Source organism: Cyanistes caeruleus, chromosome 8 (assembly GCF_971803275.1).
Source record: "Cyanistes caeruleus chromosome 8, bCyaCae1.hap1.1, whole genome shotgun sequence".
Lineage (NCBI taxonomy): Eukaryota > Metazoa > Chordata > Aves > Passeriformes > Paridae > Cyanistes > Cyanistes caeruleus.
Window position 1 is genome coordinate 12,328,334 of NC_141708.1, and position 18,213 is coordinate 12,346,546.

An 18,213-nucleotide genomic window follows, 5' to 3' on the forward strand; every position below is an offset into this window, starting at 1 on the left:
AGTAGACCCAAGCATCAGTGCAGGTCCAGGAACATCTAGTGTCACCACCGTGGCCATGCAACACCACGCATGACACATCACCCACGTGTGGCTTTTCCTGAGCCAAAGGAGTGTCCTCTATCCAGCAGGATTGCTGCGTATCTTTTCTGCTTGGAAGCAGATTTGTAAGTGAAAGGGGGTAAAATAATGCCAGGTGTTCCTCATGATGGTCTGTGTGTGTTTGCACCTGATTACTGTAAACCTAGAATTGCAGAATCATTAAGACTGGAAAACATCTCAAACATAACCAAGACCAACTCCTAACCAGCCCTGCCATGTCCACCACTAAACCACGTTCCTAAGCACCACAGCTACATGTTTCCTGAACACTTCCAAGGACAGTGATTCCACCACTTCCCCTGGCAGCCTGTTATAATGCTTGACTGCCCCTTCAAAGAAGAAATTTTTTCTAATATCAAATCAAAACTTCTCCTGGCACAATGTGAGATCATTTTCTCTTGTCCTTACCCCTTGCTGCTTGGGAGAATAGGCTGACCCCTGCCTCACTACAGCCTCCTGTCAGGCAGCTGTAGAGAGTGATAAGGTCTCCTCCTAGCCTCCTTTCTACCAGGCTGAACAGCCCCAGCTCCCTCAGCTGCTCCTCAAATGATTTACTCTTCACACCCTTCAACAGCTCTGTGGCCCTTCTCTGGACTCACTTGGTTACCTCAGTGTCCTTCCTGGACTGAGGGGCCCAGAACTGGACACAGCCCTTAAGGTGCAGCCTTGCTAGTGCCAAGAGGGACAATCCCTTCCCTGGTCCTGCTGGCCACACTATTGCAGATAAAGGCTAGGCTGCCATTAGCCTGGGCACACTGTTCAGCTGGCTGTCAGCCAACACCCAACCTCTGCTCTTACATCAGGGCACCCACAGTTTTTTAAAACCAACAACCTGATTTTATGGTGGTTTTGCCTCCCTCAAGAGCCACTTGAGGAGCTTTTATCTCAATTTACTTTTATGACCCTGGCAAGGTCAGGGTGTGCCCAGGCAGAGGCAGGGACCCAGCATCCAGCTCTGGGCGCCTCAGGGAAACTTGCTGTCTGCCCAGGACCAGCTCAGAGCACGTGCAATACCACCACACCTGAGCTAATTTTCAGTGAACAGTTAGGTGCTCGTAAAAGTCCCAGTTCATCCTTGCAACATGGAGAGGTCACCAGAAATATCTGGAGGATATTGGTTAATTACCTGTACTATGAAAAAGAAAGATTATCAATCCTAAAGCTATCAAAACAACTCCTTTCAGTATTGTTACATTCACTTTCAATTTGACTTATGAGAAATGGATACAGATTCTGTTCTCTTTACTCAGCTATTTTGAGATACATCTGAAACACAAATATTCAGCAGAAAGATGGAACTGGAAGAACAGTAGCCACAGACAAACCACAAGTGCAGATGTAGTCTGTTTTTGTTAAATGTGCCTTTGTAGCAGAGGTTTTTTTAATATAATCCCTATTTTTTTCAAGTGTCACTGTGCTGAACAGAGCAGTGCATCACCTCTGTATATAGCACAGCCTGTAGCCCCTCTGTTTGAAGAGGAAAATTTGACTTAATTACCCACATCACCTCATTAGTCTCCATCTCCCAACAAATAAAAATTAAAGAGAAGCATGCTTGCTGGAGTAGAATCGCTGAAAGGCAGAAGTTGCAAGATTACTGTGCCCTGCGCTGCCAGCTGCAGGCAGGAGAAGGCCCCAGCAGAAATGCCAAGCCCCTGGCACACACAGGAAACATTTTTTTTTTATTATTCTTTCACTGACATTTTTTTAAAATACATTCAAATAACGCTTCAAAGGGGAAAAGACACTTAAAATCACAAGAAAAAAGCACTTAAAATCACAAGACAACAGCCAGAGCTTTTTTTTTTTTTTTTCGTGACCCAGCGGTACAATTATTCTGCATACTGCATGCATATCATGAGGTAAAATAAGAAATAAGGTCAAGCCACAGAAACTTCAGAACATAAACAATGAACAAGTGAAAAATCTCTATCATCTTGCTAAATATCTTTAGGGAGAGTCATGTACTTCCTAACTATGTTCCTCAAACTATAGGGTTTGGACTTGATAGAAAATATGAGAAGAATCAGGGCTGTAATATGAATATTCACAGTGTAAATGTATGTACCTCATGTACCTCTATTCAAAGAAAGGATACGAGATAGTCCAAACCCACGCGGCGTTTTACCTGTGTCTTTCATATCCATGTTTACTATTGTGACAAGGAAGGGTCTCTGAAAACTCCGTTCACACCTCACTGAGCATGCTGCACACTTACTACACCCAAACCCATACAGAACATTTCAGAGCAAAACACAAGTTTAATACTAAGGACTGCAGTATTCTCACAGAAGTATTTATTGCACGAGATTTGTGCAGGCAGGGACATGGCTCATATTGCACGCTGTCCATAGATTCATATTCTGGTTTAACGCTGGTCTGTGCAGGGCATTCCAGTCCCTCTCCAGCTCCTCCCTCGCCCCATCACCCTACAAGCCCAGGGAGAAGGCTTCACTCAACAGCCTCGGCTTCGTCAATTCACATCAACATTCATTCCAAACCTTATCAATTCAGCGAAGAAGGAACTGCTGGTGGAAAGGAGAAATAAGGTGACTGCTCTGAGAGCGCGCTCAGCTGCCTGGCCGAGCCTGTCGGGGCCGGTGTTTCCCGGCGGGGCTGCCAGCGCACACGGATACACACGGACACAGTTACTTTTCCTTCGACCCCAACACGTCCCAGCAAGCACATGAGCTGCCTGGGCAGGTACGCCTTATCGCCGCGGTGCAGCCAGATCAGCCCCGTCCCAGGCCGGGCTCCCTCCCTGGCCAGCCCCGCTCCTGGAGCGGGATGCTCCCGGAGGACGAGTCGGGCAGGACCCGCATCCCCGGCATCCCCCGCCGCACCTTTCCCAGCCGCCTCCCGCGGCGGCGGGGCGGTCGCTCCTTACCGTAGAGCAGGTTTCTCGTCACCTGCCCTCCCATGTCGGCGCAGCCCCCGCCCGGCTCCGGCTCCGCTCCGCAGTCCCCGGCCCACGCGGGACCCGGCTGCCCCGCGCCGGCAGCCTCCGCCCACACCCGCGCCTCCCGCCGCGGCACCGGCGCTCCGAGCTGTCATCTTTATTTACATAAGAAGGAGGAGACTTCGAGGCTTCCTGAAATAGCTGCCGGCGTTTCACCGATGCAGCGTGTCCCCCCCTCCGCACGCACCCAGCGCGGTCCCGCAGCGCGGAACGCGGCAGGCGGAGGCATCCACGCGTGGCGCTGTGCGGGGCCGCCGCGGCTGCCGGCCGGGCTCAAACCCGGCGGTACCCGCAGCCCCGGCAACGCTCAGAACAAAGCCGGAGGCACCTCTGGCTCCACGGGAATGGAGAAAAAAAAAATAAATAAAAGAAAATAAAAATTAAGAACTCTTTTATAAAACCAAACTACGCTGGCCATGTGAAACTTTCGCTCCCCACTGCAAAACCCTGGAATAAATTAGAAGGGGGAAAAAAGAAAAGGTAAACAAAATTTATTACCAGACATCACCACACCAGTCTTCAAACGGCCTTTGCAGGTTAACTATTAATTATTTAATAGCAAAGAAGTGCTCGAAACGCAGAATGGTTTGCTGCAGACTGAAATATCAAAAACATTACCCCCCGTAAACTCTTTTGTGCGGGGCTCGCATGCTCAGCCCAGATACAATGCTTCCTGCGCTCCAGCTCATTACCTCTGCTGATGGATAATGGACAGCGTTAGAAAAAGCGGGGGGATGCCGAGAGTGGTGCAAGGAGGTGCGCAGGGGACCGCAGCCAGGGATGGTCCCTCGGTTGCTCTCTGCATCCCGCAGTTCGTGCAGGAGCTTGCTCGTTCCCTCCTCTCCATCTCCAGCACCGCACGCCCCTGCCCACTCGCTCCTCTCCCTGCATTTTTCCTGTCCACTTCTCTGTGGGTAAATTAGCACAGCAGGCACCGAGCTGCCACAGCCAGCCGCGGCAGATCCCAGCTGGCTCGTTTAAAACTAGCTCATGCATCTTTATGCTGCGCCGCAGCCGCTCTTCTCTCTGCAAAGGAGCGGGAGACAAACTTGTGCAGCCGCGAGTGCAGCCCTGCCTCCCAACTCTTACCATGCTGTTGGGCAAATCCTGCCATCCCACTGCCTCGATTCTGCCACCGGAAAAAGGGGGAAATAAGATTTTCTCTTGCCTGTGTTGTAAGGATTATTTGCTTAGGACGTCTGTGTGCTGAGGTCTCAGCACTTCTGGAGGAAAAAAACCAAAAAAAAAACCAACAACAGCAAAAAGAAAAGGAAAAAAAAAAAAAAAACAGTGCAAAAAAAGCCCAAGCCAAAAAGCATAGTCAGGGTGTTTGCACTAGTCCTGCGTGCTTGAGGAAAGCTGTGTCCAGCATTTTCAACCTGCAAGAGGAGCCTCTCCCGAGCCCTCCATCCAGTCACCACTGCCGGCTCACCCACTGCTCCCACCTGCCCAGCCGAGACGTGCACCCGGACCCCAGAGCCAAGCAGCAGCTCTTCATCAGCTGAGCAGTGCACAGGCAGCACTCTGCTCATTCCTGCCCCAAGTCACTCTGCAGAGCTCATGGCAGCTTCTTGACAGAAGAATCTTACTTTTTTTTCCTTCTGTTTTTTTTCCCCTTCCCCAGATGATGCTGCATTTACAGCAGCAGCGGGTGGGGTGAGGACTCATCCCCAGGAGCATCGTGGTGTGGCCCCTACACCCCAGTGGGTGCAGGACGTGTCTCAGGTCACACCAACCCATCACAGCACCCTGCTCTCTCACTGGCTGCTGGGGACCCACGGATGCCACAAGGATACTGCTGGTTTCATCTTCTGGGGGTCACCCCACCCTCTCAGGCTGATGGCAAAGGGTCCAGAAATTTACAACATCAAATACCATGTTTCACTTGGATGAATGAAGATTGACTTGGACATTCAATCCCAAGTTTTCTCCCTCAGTTTCTCATTTCAGCTCTGCTTTCCATCCTTACCTTAATCTCGCTACAGGTCTGTGAATAATTGACTTCTTGGTTGACTGCCTCAAAAAAAAGATTGCTAAGAAAAAAATATAATTTCATGTTGGCCCAAAAATGAATGCTTTGTACATCTCACTGAGCAAAATTTTTCTTTAACTCAAAATGAAGCATTTTATTTCAGTTATTTTTACCTCGTTTTTTTCAAGTTATGGTCATCCAATCCAACTCTGAAATTATATCCTTAAAAAAAAAAAAAATAAGCCCTTTGTTTTGAATATACCAAAAGGAAAACTGTGAATTGCTATCTTGTCTGATTATTTTATTTTTTCCAACTTATTTGCTTTATTTGTTTGTCTGAAGGGGAGGGTGGAGAGGGCAGACTGCCAGAGTGAGTCATCCTGTTTGGCAGAAAATTATAAACAATTTCAATTGATTTTAAAATTGGGGGTTTTTTTCCAAAAGAATCCAGCATCCCCTCCTACCTCTGAACATCCCCCTGTGCTGTGGAGCAGCTCCTGGGTAACACAGACCCTCAGAGCCATCCACAGCAGTAGAATGGCCTGATTGCCCTGTTCTGTGATAATTCCTTGAGGATTATTTGCCATATGGCAAATCTTTCCTTCACAGACACATCACACTGAAACTTACTGCTGATTTGTTCTGGTCACCTCCAAGCCCATTTCAGACCTTTATCTATTCCAAATTACTCCTTCGTCTTTCATGTTTCAGGTTCTCCCCTAGACAAAGGGAAAATCTACCTATTGCCCTGTTCCTGTATTTCAGTTCTCTCTGTCGATACGCTCTAGGTCCCCTTGGGGTGTTTCTTTGCCCTTGTCAATAAGGATAAGGCCTCCCATTTTGGTGTCAGGTATAAAAATCAATAACATCACCATTTGCACTCCCTTCTAAATCACTGACAAAGGCATTAGGTTGGACCCAACAAAAACCCAACCCCTAAATCCATTTCCATTCATGAACTGCATCCAGCAAACTCCGGCCAAGCAGCAGGGTTGCTGTCCAAGCCAGGAGGAATCTGCTGCAGGAGTATTTTGAGGCAGTGTCTGATCTTGCTAAATATACTTATTAACCACAAGAGTAGGATGCTGAGGCTGCAGAGCACTTCTGAAAATAGATTCACGGTCATCAATCCGTGTATTAAATAAAACCTTGGATCTTTCCAAGCAGCCTTGAGCAGACAATGGGGCACCCTCTCCGAGCCCTCCCAGGATAAAATCCCTAGACCTGGGTACCAGGCAGGGTGGCCAGGAAGGGTTATGATTTATCTGCATTGCTTTCCTGGTGTCCTGGTAAGAAGGTCAGCAAGGAGGATGCCAAAGAACCATCATAGTCTGGGAAAAGACATCCCAACACAGCCAAACAGCCCATTCAACCCTGACTGAGGGAAAGCAGAAGAGACACCTGCAGGGAACCACAGCAGGGAGAACAAGCTCTGCAGAGACCTGTCTTGCACAGGAGGAGACACAGAAAAAGATAAAAAAAGAGAAGAAGAAAAGGATGAAAACTCCAGCTCAGAGAGATCAAGGATAAGACCATACTTCTGCACAGGCTAGGCCAAGAAAATGAAAATCCAGTTCATGCAAGCCTCGTGTAGCTAGAAGTCCTTAGGAACTGTATTTGACTCTATGGAGAATTGGAGTTAACACTTCATTAGCGAGACAAGACAAGAAATAAAACCTCCCTTGATGGAGGTTTCATCTCCTCTAACAGTGCTGCAGGTAGAGACATCCAGCCAAGAAACAGTCAAAAAAGTTTCCTTCTATCAGCATGGGTGAAAGGTGGCAACCCTGGAAATCAATCTAATATTCACCAGGTATATGGAATCTTCTCTTAATGACTTTTAGGTCTAAAAGTTGAAATCAGTTTCTCTATTACTACTTACACTTGATTCTATGGTAACACACAGATTGACTAGAAATTGCCTTTTTTTTACTCAATGCAGTAGCTCTCAGCTACTGGAGCTCATCTAGGAAGATGGGATAATTTACAGGTACACATTCTTAGGTCTCTTTTCAGAATGAGTCTCTGACTGCTACTAGGGGGAAACTTCACCTGTACAGAAAACATATTTCCTTCAGGAACCTCTGCCTTGTAACTTCAGAGGAAAAATTATATTCTCAGCAGGAAAGCATCCAAGAAAAAAATGTCTCACCAGTATGCACAAGAAACAGGTATGAAACCTTGCCTTCTATGCATTCTTTTAAAATTAATTTATTGCTATTAACAGAGGTGACTTAGACAAAGGTGTGTCTCCACCTTCAATCCTTTATCTGTAATGCAAAGACACAGATACTGCTGTAGCAAGCAATGCGCTGATTAGTTGACCTTTTTGCAGCCATTTGGGAATATAACAAGTTATGTCATTATTAAACATTATTATAAAGCTGCAGCTCTGGATGAAAGACAAATCTCATAGCATAAGTCAAAGGAAATTCAAAATTCTGGCTTAAATTCTTAAAATCAAAATCACGACTCATACCTACAAACTACAGCACTGCAACTGCTAACCCAGGTGGCTCAGTTATCCCAATACAATTCTCTGCAGGCACAGGAGGAAGGGGAATTTAAGGACAGGAAAAATCTTTAGGCTGACTAACCACCTCCCATTTGCACTTAGCTTAAATGAGACATCAGCTGTGTTTGCTTTAGTGACAGGAGCTGCAGCAGCACAGTGGTAAAGGCTGTCTCTGGCAGGGCAATAGAGACATCAGGGAGGTGTTGCAATGGATGTCCAGGTTGTGGGCTGATTGGTGAAGGAGAGCCAGAGGCCTCATGCCACTGCTCAAGGGCTGTCACCCCTGTTTATGTAAAGCCAAAGCTGCCACAGGACATCCAAGTCTTAACCCTGACGCTGCCAGCACTCAGCACTTTATCATAACCTCCCTGCCTGACTGTCTGCAGGAGTGGAAGAGAGAAACAGCAGTGTTGGAGAAAGTCAAAAAACAGAGCAAGAAGGATTTCTACGGAAAGGAACTGAACTGACCTCAGGCCAAATTGCACAATATTTTCCCATCAGCACATACATGCTCACAAGCCCCCACTGGATGGGGGTTTATCTTTAAAGAGAGTAACTCAGTGCATGAAGGTGTCAGGGAAGAAATTCATGCACCAAAAGCCAACAATGCTCTCTCTTCCGTGAATACTTTTGGGATAATATATTGAAAAAAACCTGTGGAACACTAAGAGGAAACAAGAACTAAAAATCAAAGAATTCAATGTAAGATGTGCTTGGCAATAAAACCTCGCAATGAGCTAACCAGTAGCTTTTAAATGATACAGAAAAACTGTGTCTGTCTGGAGCAAGGTCCCTGGAATCTGCCAGAAGCCCATTCCTGAGGGCAAGTATCATGCTGTGCATGACACCAACTAGGCCTTCAAATGCCTCCAGCTCTGACCTTCATTTCCATGCTAAATTAATAGCTTTGCCTCTCACTGCCATTTCATATTACCTCTTCAAGCAGAACAACATTCAAAAGAATCCTAGGCTTATCCAAATATAATGGAAAATTAATATAAAAACATATCAACAGAAGAAACATTGTAAATTTAAAAACCAGAGAAATGATGATTTATAACACTCACCTGAATGAAGCTGACTTATGTTTTCAGAATTAGAGAGAAAACTAAAGTTTCTATCATAAAGTAAATCTCATGAGAATATACTTATTTAATCTTAATCTTTATTTTATCTTTAATCACATGAGAATATATTTATTTTTACTTTAACTGGAGGTACGGCACAATGACAACATGGCAGAAATGTGTTATTTCAAGCCCAATTCTGTAGCCTTTAAATATTTGGAAACTTTAAACAGTGTCACATGATAAGGCACTATGGCAGACTTTAGCAACACAAGTATAATGTCTTTCCACATGATGTTACAGGGTATACTGGTATAATATATATACTTTAATATTATATAATTAGCTCATTCACATAACACAGGCAATATCCAAATTCTGCACTGAGAAACTAAATTACTAGCTGAAATAAACAGCATTTTTGTGTCATTTTTGCTTTAACATGTGACTGCGGTGCAAACACTACATTCATTTTCACAATGTTCCTGAGGGAAGAGGTGATGCCTTTCTGCCTGAGCTAAAGAAGCATATTTCGAGTTTTTTCAAAAATTTTAATGAGGACCTTTTCAAGTAACAGGTTAATTCACTCTAACAACCTTCATTCAATGCCCTCTGGAAAGGCAGGACTCTGTGAAATCAAAGAGGTAAATAAGGTAATCAGAAAGCACCAGCACCAAGGTCAGATAGACAGCTTCCACTCCAGCACGTGATAGCTTTTGAGAGCCTGACTTTGTAATCTTAATAATGTTCCCTCATCAAAGAAATGCAGTTTCTAAAGATTTTTCTTAGTAGATACAATGATAAGAGTGAATAACCTCTCTGTTTCCTGTGCCACCCTTTCCGAGTAAAGCCTCTCATTTACGCGCAGGGATGTTTGTAACCAAGCAAAGGCACTGTATGTTTGTGATGTAAATATTAGCCCAGCAGAGAAGCACCTTTTTATTACCCTGCTGAAAGTCCTCCAGAGAGGACAGTGAAGGGCAGCAGGATCCAAAAGAAACCTTCTGGGCTGGCAAGACGGGCAGGCAGGCAGGCTCACACCAAATGTCTGTGAGAATGTCCCCAGCTGCCTGTGCCCACAGAAAGTTTTAGCCTGGGCTTTGAAAGGTTCCTGAGGTCACAGAGGACAGTTGGTGATCCTTGTCCAGGAATGACTCTTCATTCACCCCTTTTCACCCCAAAACTTTCTTGTCTCCTACTACAGGGCCATCTCAGAGGAAATGTGACTTATTTACCTTTCCTATATGGAGCCATTTTCACGAGCTCTTTTACACTGGTCTCCAGGGAACCAAAGGAGCTGGAGGTCAAATACTTCAAGGGCAAAATGCATGGCAAGACTGAATTTTCCATCCCTGGTGAGAGGAATCTTGCCAGTGTAAATACCAAACAAATCATGTCATGCCTGCTAGAGGTGTTGCCCCTTCCCACTCCCTCTGTTCATCTTTTACTCACTGTTCTCTGGTCTTCTGCTCTTCTTCCACAGATACTGAAGTTTTGTACCTCCCCATCCTAGACTCTTTGTGGCTTTTCAGGTTTTATCCTGAAAGTGAAATTTAGCCTTCCTCTCTTGCTACGTCCCTTAACTCCTTTCTTCTGTTATTCAAGCTAAAAGACATTTTGACTCTAACTCAGTCTCACGGAAGTATCATGAAAGGTCACAAGCCAGATGCAGTAGATTGGGGCAGCTATTATTGGAATGAGAAAAGAGTTTTGATTCTTCAGCTCAGGAAAACAGGACTTAATCAGTACCAAAAAAATCACAGCTTTATCTTCACCAAATGCCACTTGTTTTATACTACTTTATCAAAGCACAAAGCAGGTGAACATAAAGTGCAAATATTGCACTAGGTAGAGCAATGGTGATGTTTCCCTCAAGTCACTTCTCCATCCCACATCTCCATTTCCAGGAGAAGGGATCAGAGCAGGACATGAGACTCGTATTACCAAACGCAGAAAAATGTCCATATCCCTAGATCTAAACCATGCCAATATATTCACCACTGCACCATCTAGACTGTGTGTCTCTGACCTACCACAGCTTCTTCTGATCGGCCGCAAACTTCCGCAAACCAAAACAACACTGCTCCTGCCATTGTGCCTCTTCCTCCCATACACCGTGCCTCCAATCCAAAGGTCTTTTTCACTTCTCCTTCCTCCCTCCCCCAATTCTTTGTCTCAGCAACCTCTTCTGTGCCGCCCACACACTTGGAGAGCAGAGAGCAGACCAATCTGGCAAGCTCAAATAACAACAAAAAAAGAAAAGGGAAAAAAAAGACACTTTCTGGCCTACAAGACTCCTCTGTATTTTTATCTGGAGGGAGCAATCAAATCTCTTCTCCTTTCACCATGAACCAAAGGGAATGGCGATGGATCCCAAGGCCTCACATTCTCACACATCAACCCTCACAAAAATAATGGGTAAAGGTTGGTATTTCTTCTGGACACACCGACACCTTTGAATAGGAACATCAAGCTTCTTTTGAACCTTCTTCCAGCCCCAAGCACCAGTTAAAAATATCAGTTTTTACAAGGTGGGTTTGGATTAGTCAGTTTTCTTGTTCGTTTTTCTTAAAAAGAGCTGAGGACAAGCTCTGCTGCCTGCCTGGAGGCTCCTTAACCAGCCAGGCAGTTGCTGGCACTTCAGGAGCTGCTGGGCTGGCTGGGCATGTGCCTACACACACAGCACAAGAAGAAAGTTTGGAAAGGTGCAGCACCCCCTGAGTGCCCACATGGCACTGGCAACATTTACCCATCAAGGTCCCAATTCTGCAGTCTCACCAGCACATACAAAAAATCCACTCTGGCACAAAGCATCTAATGACATTAATGGCACACAGCACAGTAATACGGTCCAGGCATGTGGAAATAATCACAGGCCCAGAACCCAGGATGACTGATTTTTTTCCCATTCAACATATGTTTTGCTTAGATGTCTGCTTCTTCCCACCCTTCCTTCTCTCGGTCTCCCAAATTATTATTTGGTTTTGGGGAAACAGAGAAAAACGTATTTAAAACAAAAACATTAAATAACACTTATCTAAGAAAAAAAAAATGCTTAACTTAGATATAAACAAGATATTTTATTAAATACACACATTCCTATTAATAGGCAGGATTTGACCTCAGCACAACTGGTCACTTGAGCAGATAAAATACATCTGAACTCTATTCAGCATGAGGGGCTAACAATAATGTTTGTGATTAGAATCAAAGAAGTTGAGTTTCAATGAGAAATAAACACTGCTTATTAGGACCAAAGTGTATGTTCCACAGGATGACTCAAAAACTCTAAGCCATTCTGTGCAGCTATTTGCTTGTTCAAGGTGACCTGTGAGCCATACCCCAGGCTAGTAAAAATCAGCAGTTACATCATTTACAACACCAATCCAAACAGAGTGTCTCTCCTCCCTATCAGGTCATCTTAACTCAGCTGTTCTTATGTCCTGGAGACATTTTAGCAGCACAAAAGCATTTTCACTTTTGCAGCTTTGTGCCAACTATGATGACTCCTGTCACTTTAGCCTTATGTAGCCACATGGACAAAATGCCCATCTTCAATGGCTCTATCAGCACAGCTGCAGCCAGAATCATCATAATGCTGACAGCCTTTAACCAGGCTTTCACCCAGGATCCATCTACACTGCTCTAGAGAAAGCAAATTCCTACCTGTGCCTCTAGAAGTACATCAGCCACCACAATCTTCACCAGATTTTCTAAACTGGACATTTTCACACATCTCCTCTTGTGTAACTCGAGGGACCAGCACCACCTGGGTGGCAGCAGCATGTCCTTGTCCACAGGAGGCACTTGCATGTTGCAGGGGAATCCCTACTTGACTCTTACCCAGCTTTTACCTCCAAAGAGAAATCACACACAACTGATGCTCAGTGCTCCCCAACTTCAACCAGATCTTTATCAAACTGCACTCCACGTCACTTCTAACTCACACACAGTGAACTCAGTCTGCTGATATTTCCAAGACCTCATTCAAGGTCTGACTGTGGTCTCACCTCCACTTCAGAGACTATTTGCCCTTCAGGTTCAGTGAGAGGACAGAAGAGAATGTTTTTCACTAATGTAGAGTAGTTAAGTATAAATCTTTCTGTCCATCTAGATTAGGATAGCATATGTCCTATCTAGATAGGAACATCAAGATATGGGCATGACAAGATAAGTATCTCTGCATGTTCCATGTTAGCATCACAGGTCTGTACACTAGATGGACATGATGGTATTTCAGATGATGGTCCTTTTAACAGGTTCAAGTCTATTGAAGATTCATGTCTTAGAAGTTTGTGATCTTCCCAGACATTAGTTTTTGCTTTATAACAAACCCTAGTACCAGTTGTCAAGGCAGAGGTTTATTTAAGAGAATATGTACAAGACCCATACCACAGTGTCCCTTAGCACTCCCCTTTGAACTGGCTGCTCTTGGGGAGGGCAGGGAGCCACCAGTCCCTGGATGCTCAAACAGCAGAGTTTGCCTGCTGGTCACTCCTTCTGCATATTGTTCATAGTAACCTAAAGCTCTGTAACAACTTTTTTCCTCACAGCCTACCCTATATTGCTGACACCATTTATCCATCTGCTGCTTTGCAAGTCTGTGAAACACCTAAGAGGCTCAACTCAGGCAATACAGAAAAGCATCTTTATTCAATACCTTATCTCACCTTCTAGCAAACAGAAGCAGTGTCTGTCTCCCACAGCAGGGATGGACCCTTAGCTGGGTAAAACCATAGTCTGAGCCAATACTTGTTGGGATTTAGACAACTTGAGCCAAGGAAGGAGACTTGGAAGGTGTTGAAATTTGAGTGGGAGAGTTGTGTAAAGACACACAGAAATATTTAAAGGAAATGGGTACAATGAAGAGGAAAGACATTTTTGCTGGCTTATGAAAAATGAAACATACTCAAGGCTTAATCTGCCACTACTAAAATCAGTAAGAATTTTGCCAGTGTAGCAAAACAAAAGCAAAAATGAAAACAACATCTGACATTTGCTATGTCAGACTCATACAAATTGCTGTAGTTAATAGCCTTTGAGATAGATAAATAATACACCATAGGCAGCATATGATTTTAAACTTTTGTTTTCACAGTACAAAGGTACCATAATCTGAAGAGTTTTGATGCTTGTAAAAGCTGTTTCTGCTGACTCACATTTAATAAGAGATTTTTCATTTGAATTGTCACGTGAAATCTAGAAGACACCAAACTAAAGAACATGTGAGAGAAAAATATATTAAAATACAACATAGAAATAGAAGATAATTTGGACTAAACTTTGTTGTAAGTAATTTATAGTTGAAGTAGCCTTCAAACTTAAGTTCTTGGAATGTAAAAGGCAGAATATTTCTGTAAATTATTGTTTGGGAACTGATCATATAAGCCTCAGAGGCTTATCCAGTATAAATGAAAGCATCTGGCCTTGTATCTTTAAGACCATAATGAGATGGCTGCTGAGCAGTCACTATGGAAAGCATGATATTCAGAAATTAATATCTCTCTGAGCACAGAACATATAATGAAGATAACAAGGCAGAACAGAGAAACAGGACTTGGACTATCACATCAGGCATTCTCAATGGATTAGTCAAGCAGGCAGCAGACCTGCACTGGGAGAGAGCAGAAGAATAGGGAAAGGAGCCTAGCCCTAAACAATTAACCTTTGGGTAAGTAGGAGACCAGTATCAAGCAAACACAACTAGAACCAGGCCTGGAATTTCAGGGCAGTCAAAACTGAGGTTAGGTCCTATTCTGGGAGCTCTGTTTTTCAGAGGCATTTCCACAATTTACAGCCTGTGGGATGCAAAAGGGTCTGATATCATAATTTTCTAAATACTATCTGCACAGCAGATGTTTTGTGTGTGCACACTACCCCTCAAGCTTCAACCATCTGTTTTTTTACCTAACAAGTCAGGTGTTCATGTTTTTTCTAATCAAAATAATAAAATGGACATTTTTTGTCTTCTTTAGAAGAAAATAAGGGGGTTCTTCACTTTTCTCTGCACTCTTGCAAAACCTTGTTAGAAATCAAAAAAAATGAAAAAATTGGAGCACTAGATGGAATGATTCCCCTTTAGTCACAGGGAAAATTACAGAGTAGGACTGTAAGAGGGTGAATTAGCAGCACACACAATGGAGCCTGACATCACCTGGCTTTCTTGTCCCTTTTTAAATAAGCAAAGAGTAACATGAATAGGTACCATGGAGACAGAGAGCTCCAACACCAGGCAAGGTGTGGAGAGGAGAAAGAGCAGTTCTGGATGAATGCTGACATCTAAACATGCCAGCAAGGCCAGCAAGGACCAGGGGTATCACAAGTGGGTCAGATCCTGAGTCATTTGAGGACCTCAGACTGCCATCCCTGACCAGCTGAGGGTCAGACCCCCAAAAAGAGGCAACCAGCATCAGATGCACAGAACTGGGACACATTGCTCAAGAGCTGTCCTCTCCTCTCCCCACAAGGGATGAAAGCCAAGCAACAAAAAACTTTTTAATGGACCATCACTAGTGATGGACCAGCTGTGACACTCGGCAAGTTTCTCATTACGAGCCCCAGAGAAATGGCAATCATTGCAAATGCCATGTGGTTTAAGTTCAGCATCTTTTCTGATTAATGTCTGTGTACAGGAAGCTTCCCTGCTGGAGCAAGTTCTTTCACTATTTCTTCCTATTCAAATAGGATTTATACCATTAAATTAAAAAAATAACTATTTTAAACTTATTCTAAAGTTAAAATATGCAAATTTCAGTGCAAACGAATGCCTCCCCTCATTTCCCAAGCCTTACAACATCATCACAATATCACAGTTCTCCCTCAGCCAGACTGTAGACATCTGCAGTGGTCTGAAACATCAACAGCAAATATGAACCCACCATATGTAGAAATAAGTTGCATTCATCACTGATTCATGCACAGACAAGCAAAACTGTGCTAACAGAAATATTTGGAGAAAGTATGTTTCCCAAACCAACCACCTACAATGACCCAACCAGTAAGAAGAGGCATTATCATGAAGGGCTCTATCACGTGCCATGGAAATGAGCAGTGAATGAAAACTACTTATTAACAGGTCAGAAGCAATTAATTGTTCAACCAGAAGCAGAGAAATTTTAGCTAAGTAACACACATCCAAACAACATGGATTTACCAAAGTCAGTTAAGGAACTGGGAATGGGACCACTCAAATTGTTCATTGCACACAGAGCACCCAGTCCAAGGTGCCACTGCAGACCACAGTGGCCCCTCCTACTGTTCCCAGACCACCTTCAAGGGATAACCTTCTGTGCAGCCACCACCATCCTAGGCTCCTCTGTTCATGTTCCCAGCAAAGTGGCAATTACAAGTGTGATTTTTCTTCCTTGTGATGTGAAAAATTATCAAAAACAAAATCTCCTTTCCTAAAGGTCACCTACTCAGCCACTTTAGTTGACACATGCTATCTTTAGTACCAAGAGGGACTCTGGAGGATGACTATCAACAGCAATGAAATCTGGAAAAAACCCACAGCTGTAAAAGGGTTTGCTCCATGCCCAGTCCAGAGGATAACATGTCCACAGCACCCTCTTACACTGCAGCTCACTCACTGTGTTTACACCATCAGCTGTTGGCAAAACATGACTAAGGCACTTTATTGCTTTGAGACTTAAGAACAAAATGTCTCATACAGGAACCTGCTCTGACTGTTGACAGAATCAGACCAAGGCTGTGGATGGAGACCAGGATCTCATTGGTCATTCCCCACTCCTCTTTTCATGTGGAGCAGTCTCTCCATAAGCCTATCTTCTTCCTGGTCACCAAACTGGTCTTTGCTCATTCCTCTGTGGTTCAGGGCAGGGGACAACACAGGGGAGCCCAAGGTCATCCTTATCATTGCTCTGTCCAAATGGGAGCCAAGGAAATGACAAGGAGAGAAGGGCTTTCTCCCCCAAACATGAGGATGAGTGACAGTGGGGCAGCACCACTGCCACAGCCTTTGCTGCTCCTTTATGGCCACCCTTCTCTCCAAGTCAGCTCCCTTTTGCCATGTGTGGAGCAGGGCACCGTTTGCCAAGTCATGTTAAAAAAAAAAGGAGACAAGGAAACTAAATGTAAGTCTGAGTTATTTTATTACGCAGGGTGGGTGTGAGTTGTACTCCTCAACACCACAGTCTGCTCTGTGTTTGTAGGCTTTGCTCTGCTGTGGCTCCATAAATAAGTAATCACAGAGAGCCCCAGAGCCTCTGTTCAGCCCAGGAGCTTTATGTGGCAAATGAGTCATGAGGAGTTAGAGGAACAGAACTGAGAGATACACCACCTGCCCTCTTTGCTACAGCTAGAATAGACCTACACCATCCTCTGAGCTTTATCCTTTCTCTAAATCATTTCTCACACTTTCATACAGCTGAGAACATGTGTGAGAAAGGAAAATAGCTGTGTATTTTGTCAGATCCCAGAGATGCTAAGTGTTTTACAGTTTAAGAGGCCAAGGTGCTCAGTACCTTACAAATATATACATGGTTCCATGATTGGAAGTTAACTAAGTCAAATTCTATAGCTGTAGCACCAGATGTACAACTTCTGTTTAGCATCATCCTAAATTTGTTCACTATTTCTTACATCTACCTTGACACAAGCAGAGCAGGAGTAGAAAAACTAGATATAAATATACAAAAGAATAACTGGTCAAGCAGAATGCAACTTTTCTCATGTTATATCAGTCCTTCAAAACTTTCAAGATACATCCATCAGGAAAAAAAACACCCCAAACTTAAAAAAAACAAACCAAAACAAGAGAACCTGAAAGAAAGATTTTTAGGTTACATGCATACATAAAGCAGAAAAGACAGTACAACAGCATGGCCCAGCCTTCTACAAACTGTCTTCAACACAAGTCTGGTGGGACATCTTTTGGAAAAGCACAGCACACATCTTCACTTTGGGTTAGAGTAACAGAAATTTGGGGATTTTTGTCACCTCATCTCAGCAGCAGTTTGCAAAAACAGTCTTCAGCGTTCAATTAGCTCCCGTTTCAGAATTAGCAAAATACATTCCCAGAGCTATCACAGAGAAAAGACAAGAGATGTGCGCTCTCTCAGACTCCTGGCTACTCTTTGGGTGGCCAGATACATAGATTTTAAAAGTTGCCTGTTATTTCAATGTGACACAAGAGCATTTCGTTGCATTATTCCATAAAAACAGAACCCACCATCTCCAATCAGATCAAGGCACTCTTCATTTCAGAAATGACTTGTCATTTTAACAAAGGGATCTTTTTAAGTTGCTGTCCTCAAGCCCACAGACCACATGCTGGGGTGAATGTGGAAGGGGAGGAAGGGAACACACCTTTGTGCCATTATTCAAATGCCTGCTAGCAACAATGGCTAAAAAGGCTGAGAATTTAAATGACTTAGCATCTAAGTAGATTCACTAGAAATACTTCCAAATATTTTTCCTAGCAGATAGCCTGAAGATATGCAAAGATTGGAAAGTGCATTCAAGATGCTGAATCTGATGTTGCTGTCTATTTATGTCAGTACAATTTCCAAATCAAAATACTGAAGCAAATGGTCTTCCCCAGGGAGCAGATGTTTGAATGCAGTGATGGGGATCAATTTAA

At 43.9% G+C, this 18,213-nt stretch overlaps 1 protein-coding gene across 4 annotated transcripts in view; it reads right to left on the reverse strand.

The window, feature by feature from the left end:
* NEURL1 (neuralized E3 ubiquitin protein ligase 1) overlaps positions 1 to 18,213 on the reverse strand; it is a 154,269-nt gene that overhangs the window by 80,228 nt on the left and 55,828 nt on the right. Inside the window, exon 1 of one of the 4 annotated variants that reach the window (XM_086899447.1) lies at positions 2,987 to 3,084. The exons of the other annotated variants lie outside the window; for them this stretch is intronic. Coding sequence (XP_086755573.1) covers positions 2,987 to 3,020 — 34 coding nt within the window. The 5' untranslated portion in view covers positions 3,021 to 3,084. Of the gene's footprint in view, positions 1 to 2,986; positions 3,085 to 18,213 lie in introns of those variants that run through there. 4 annotated transcript variants of the gene reach the window in all.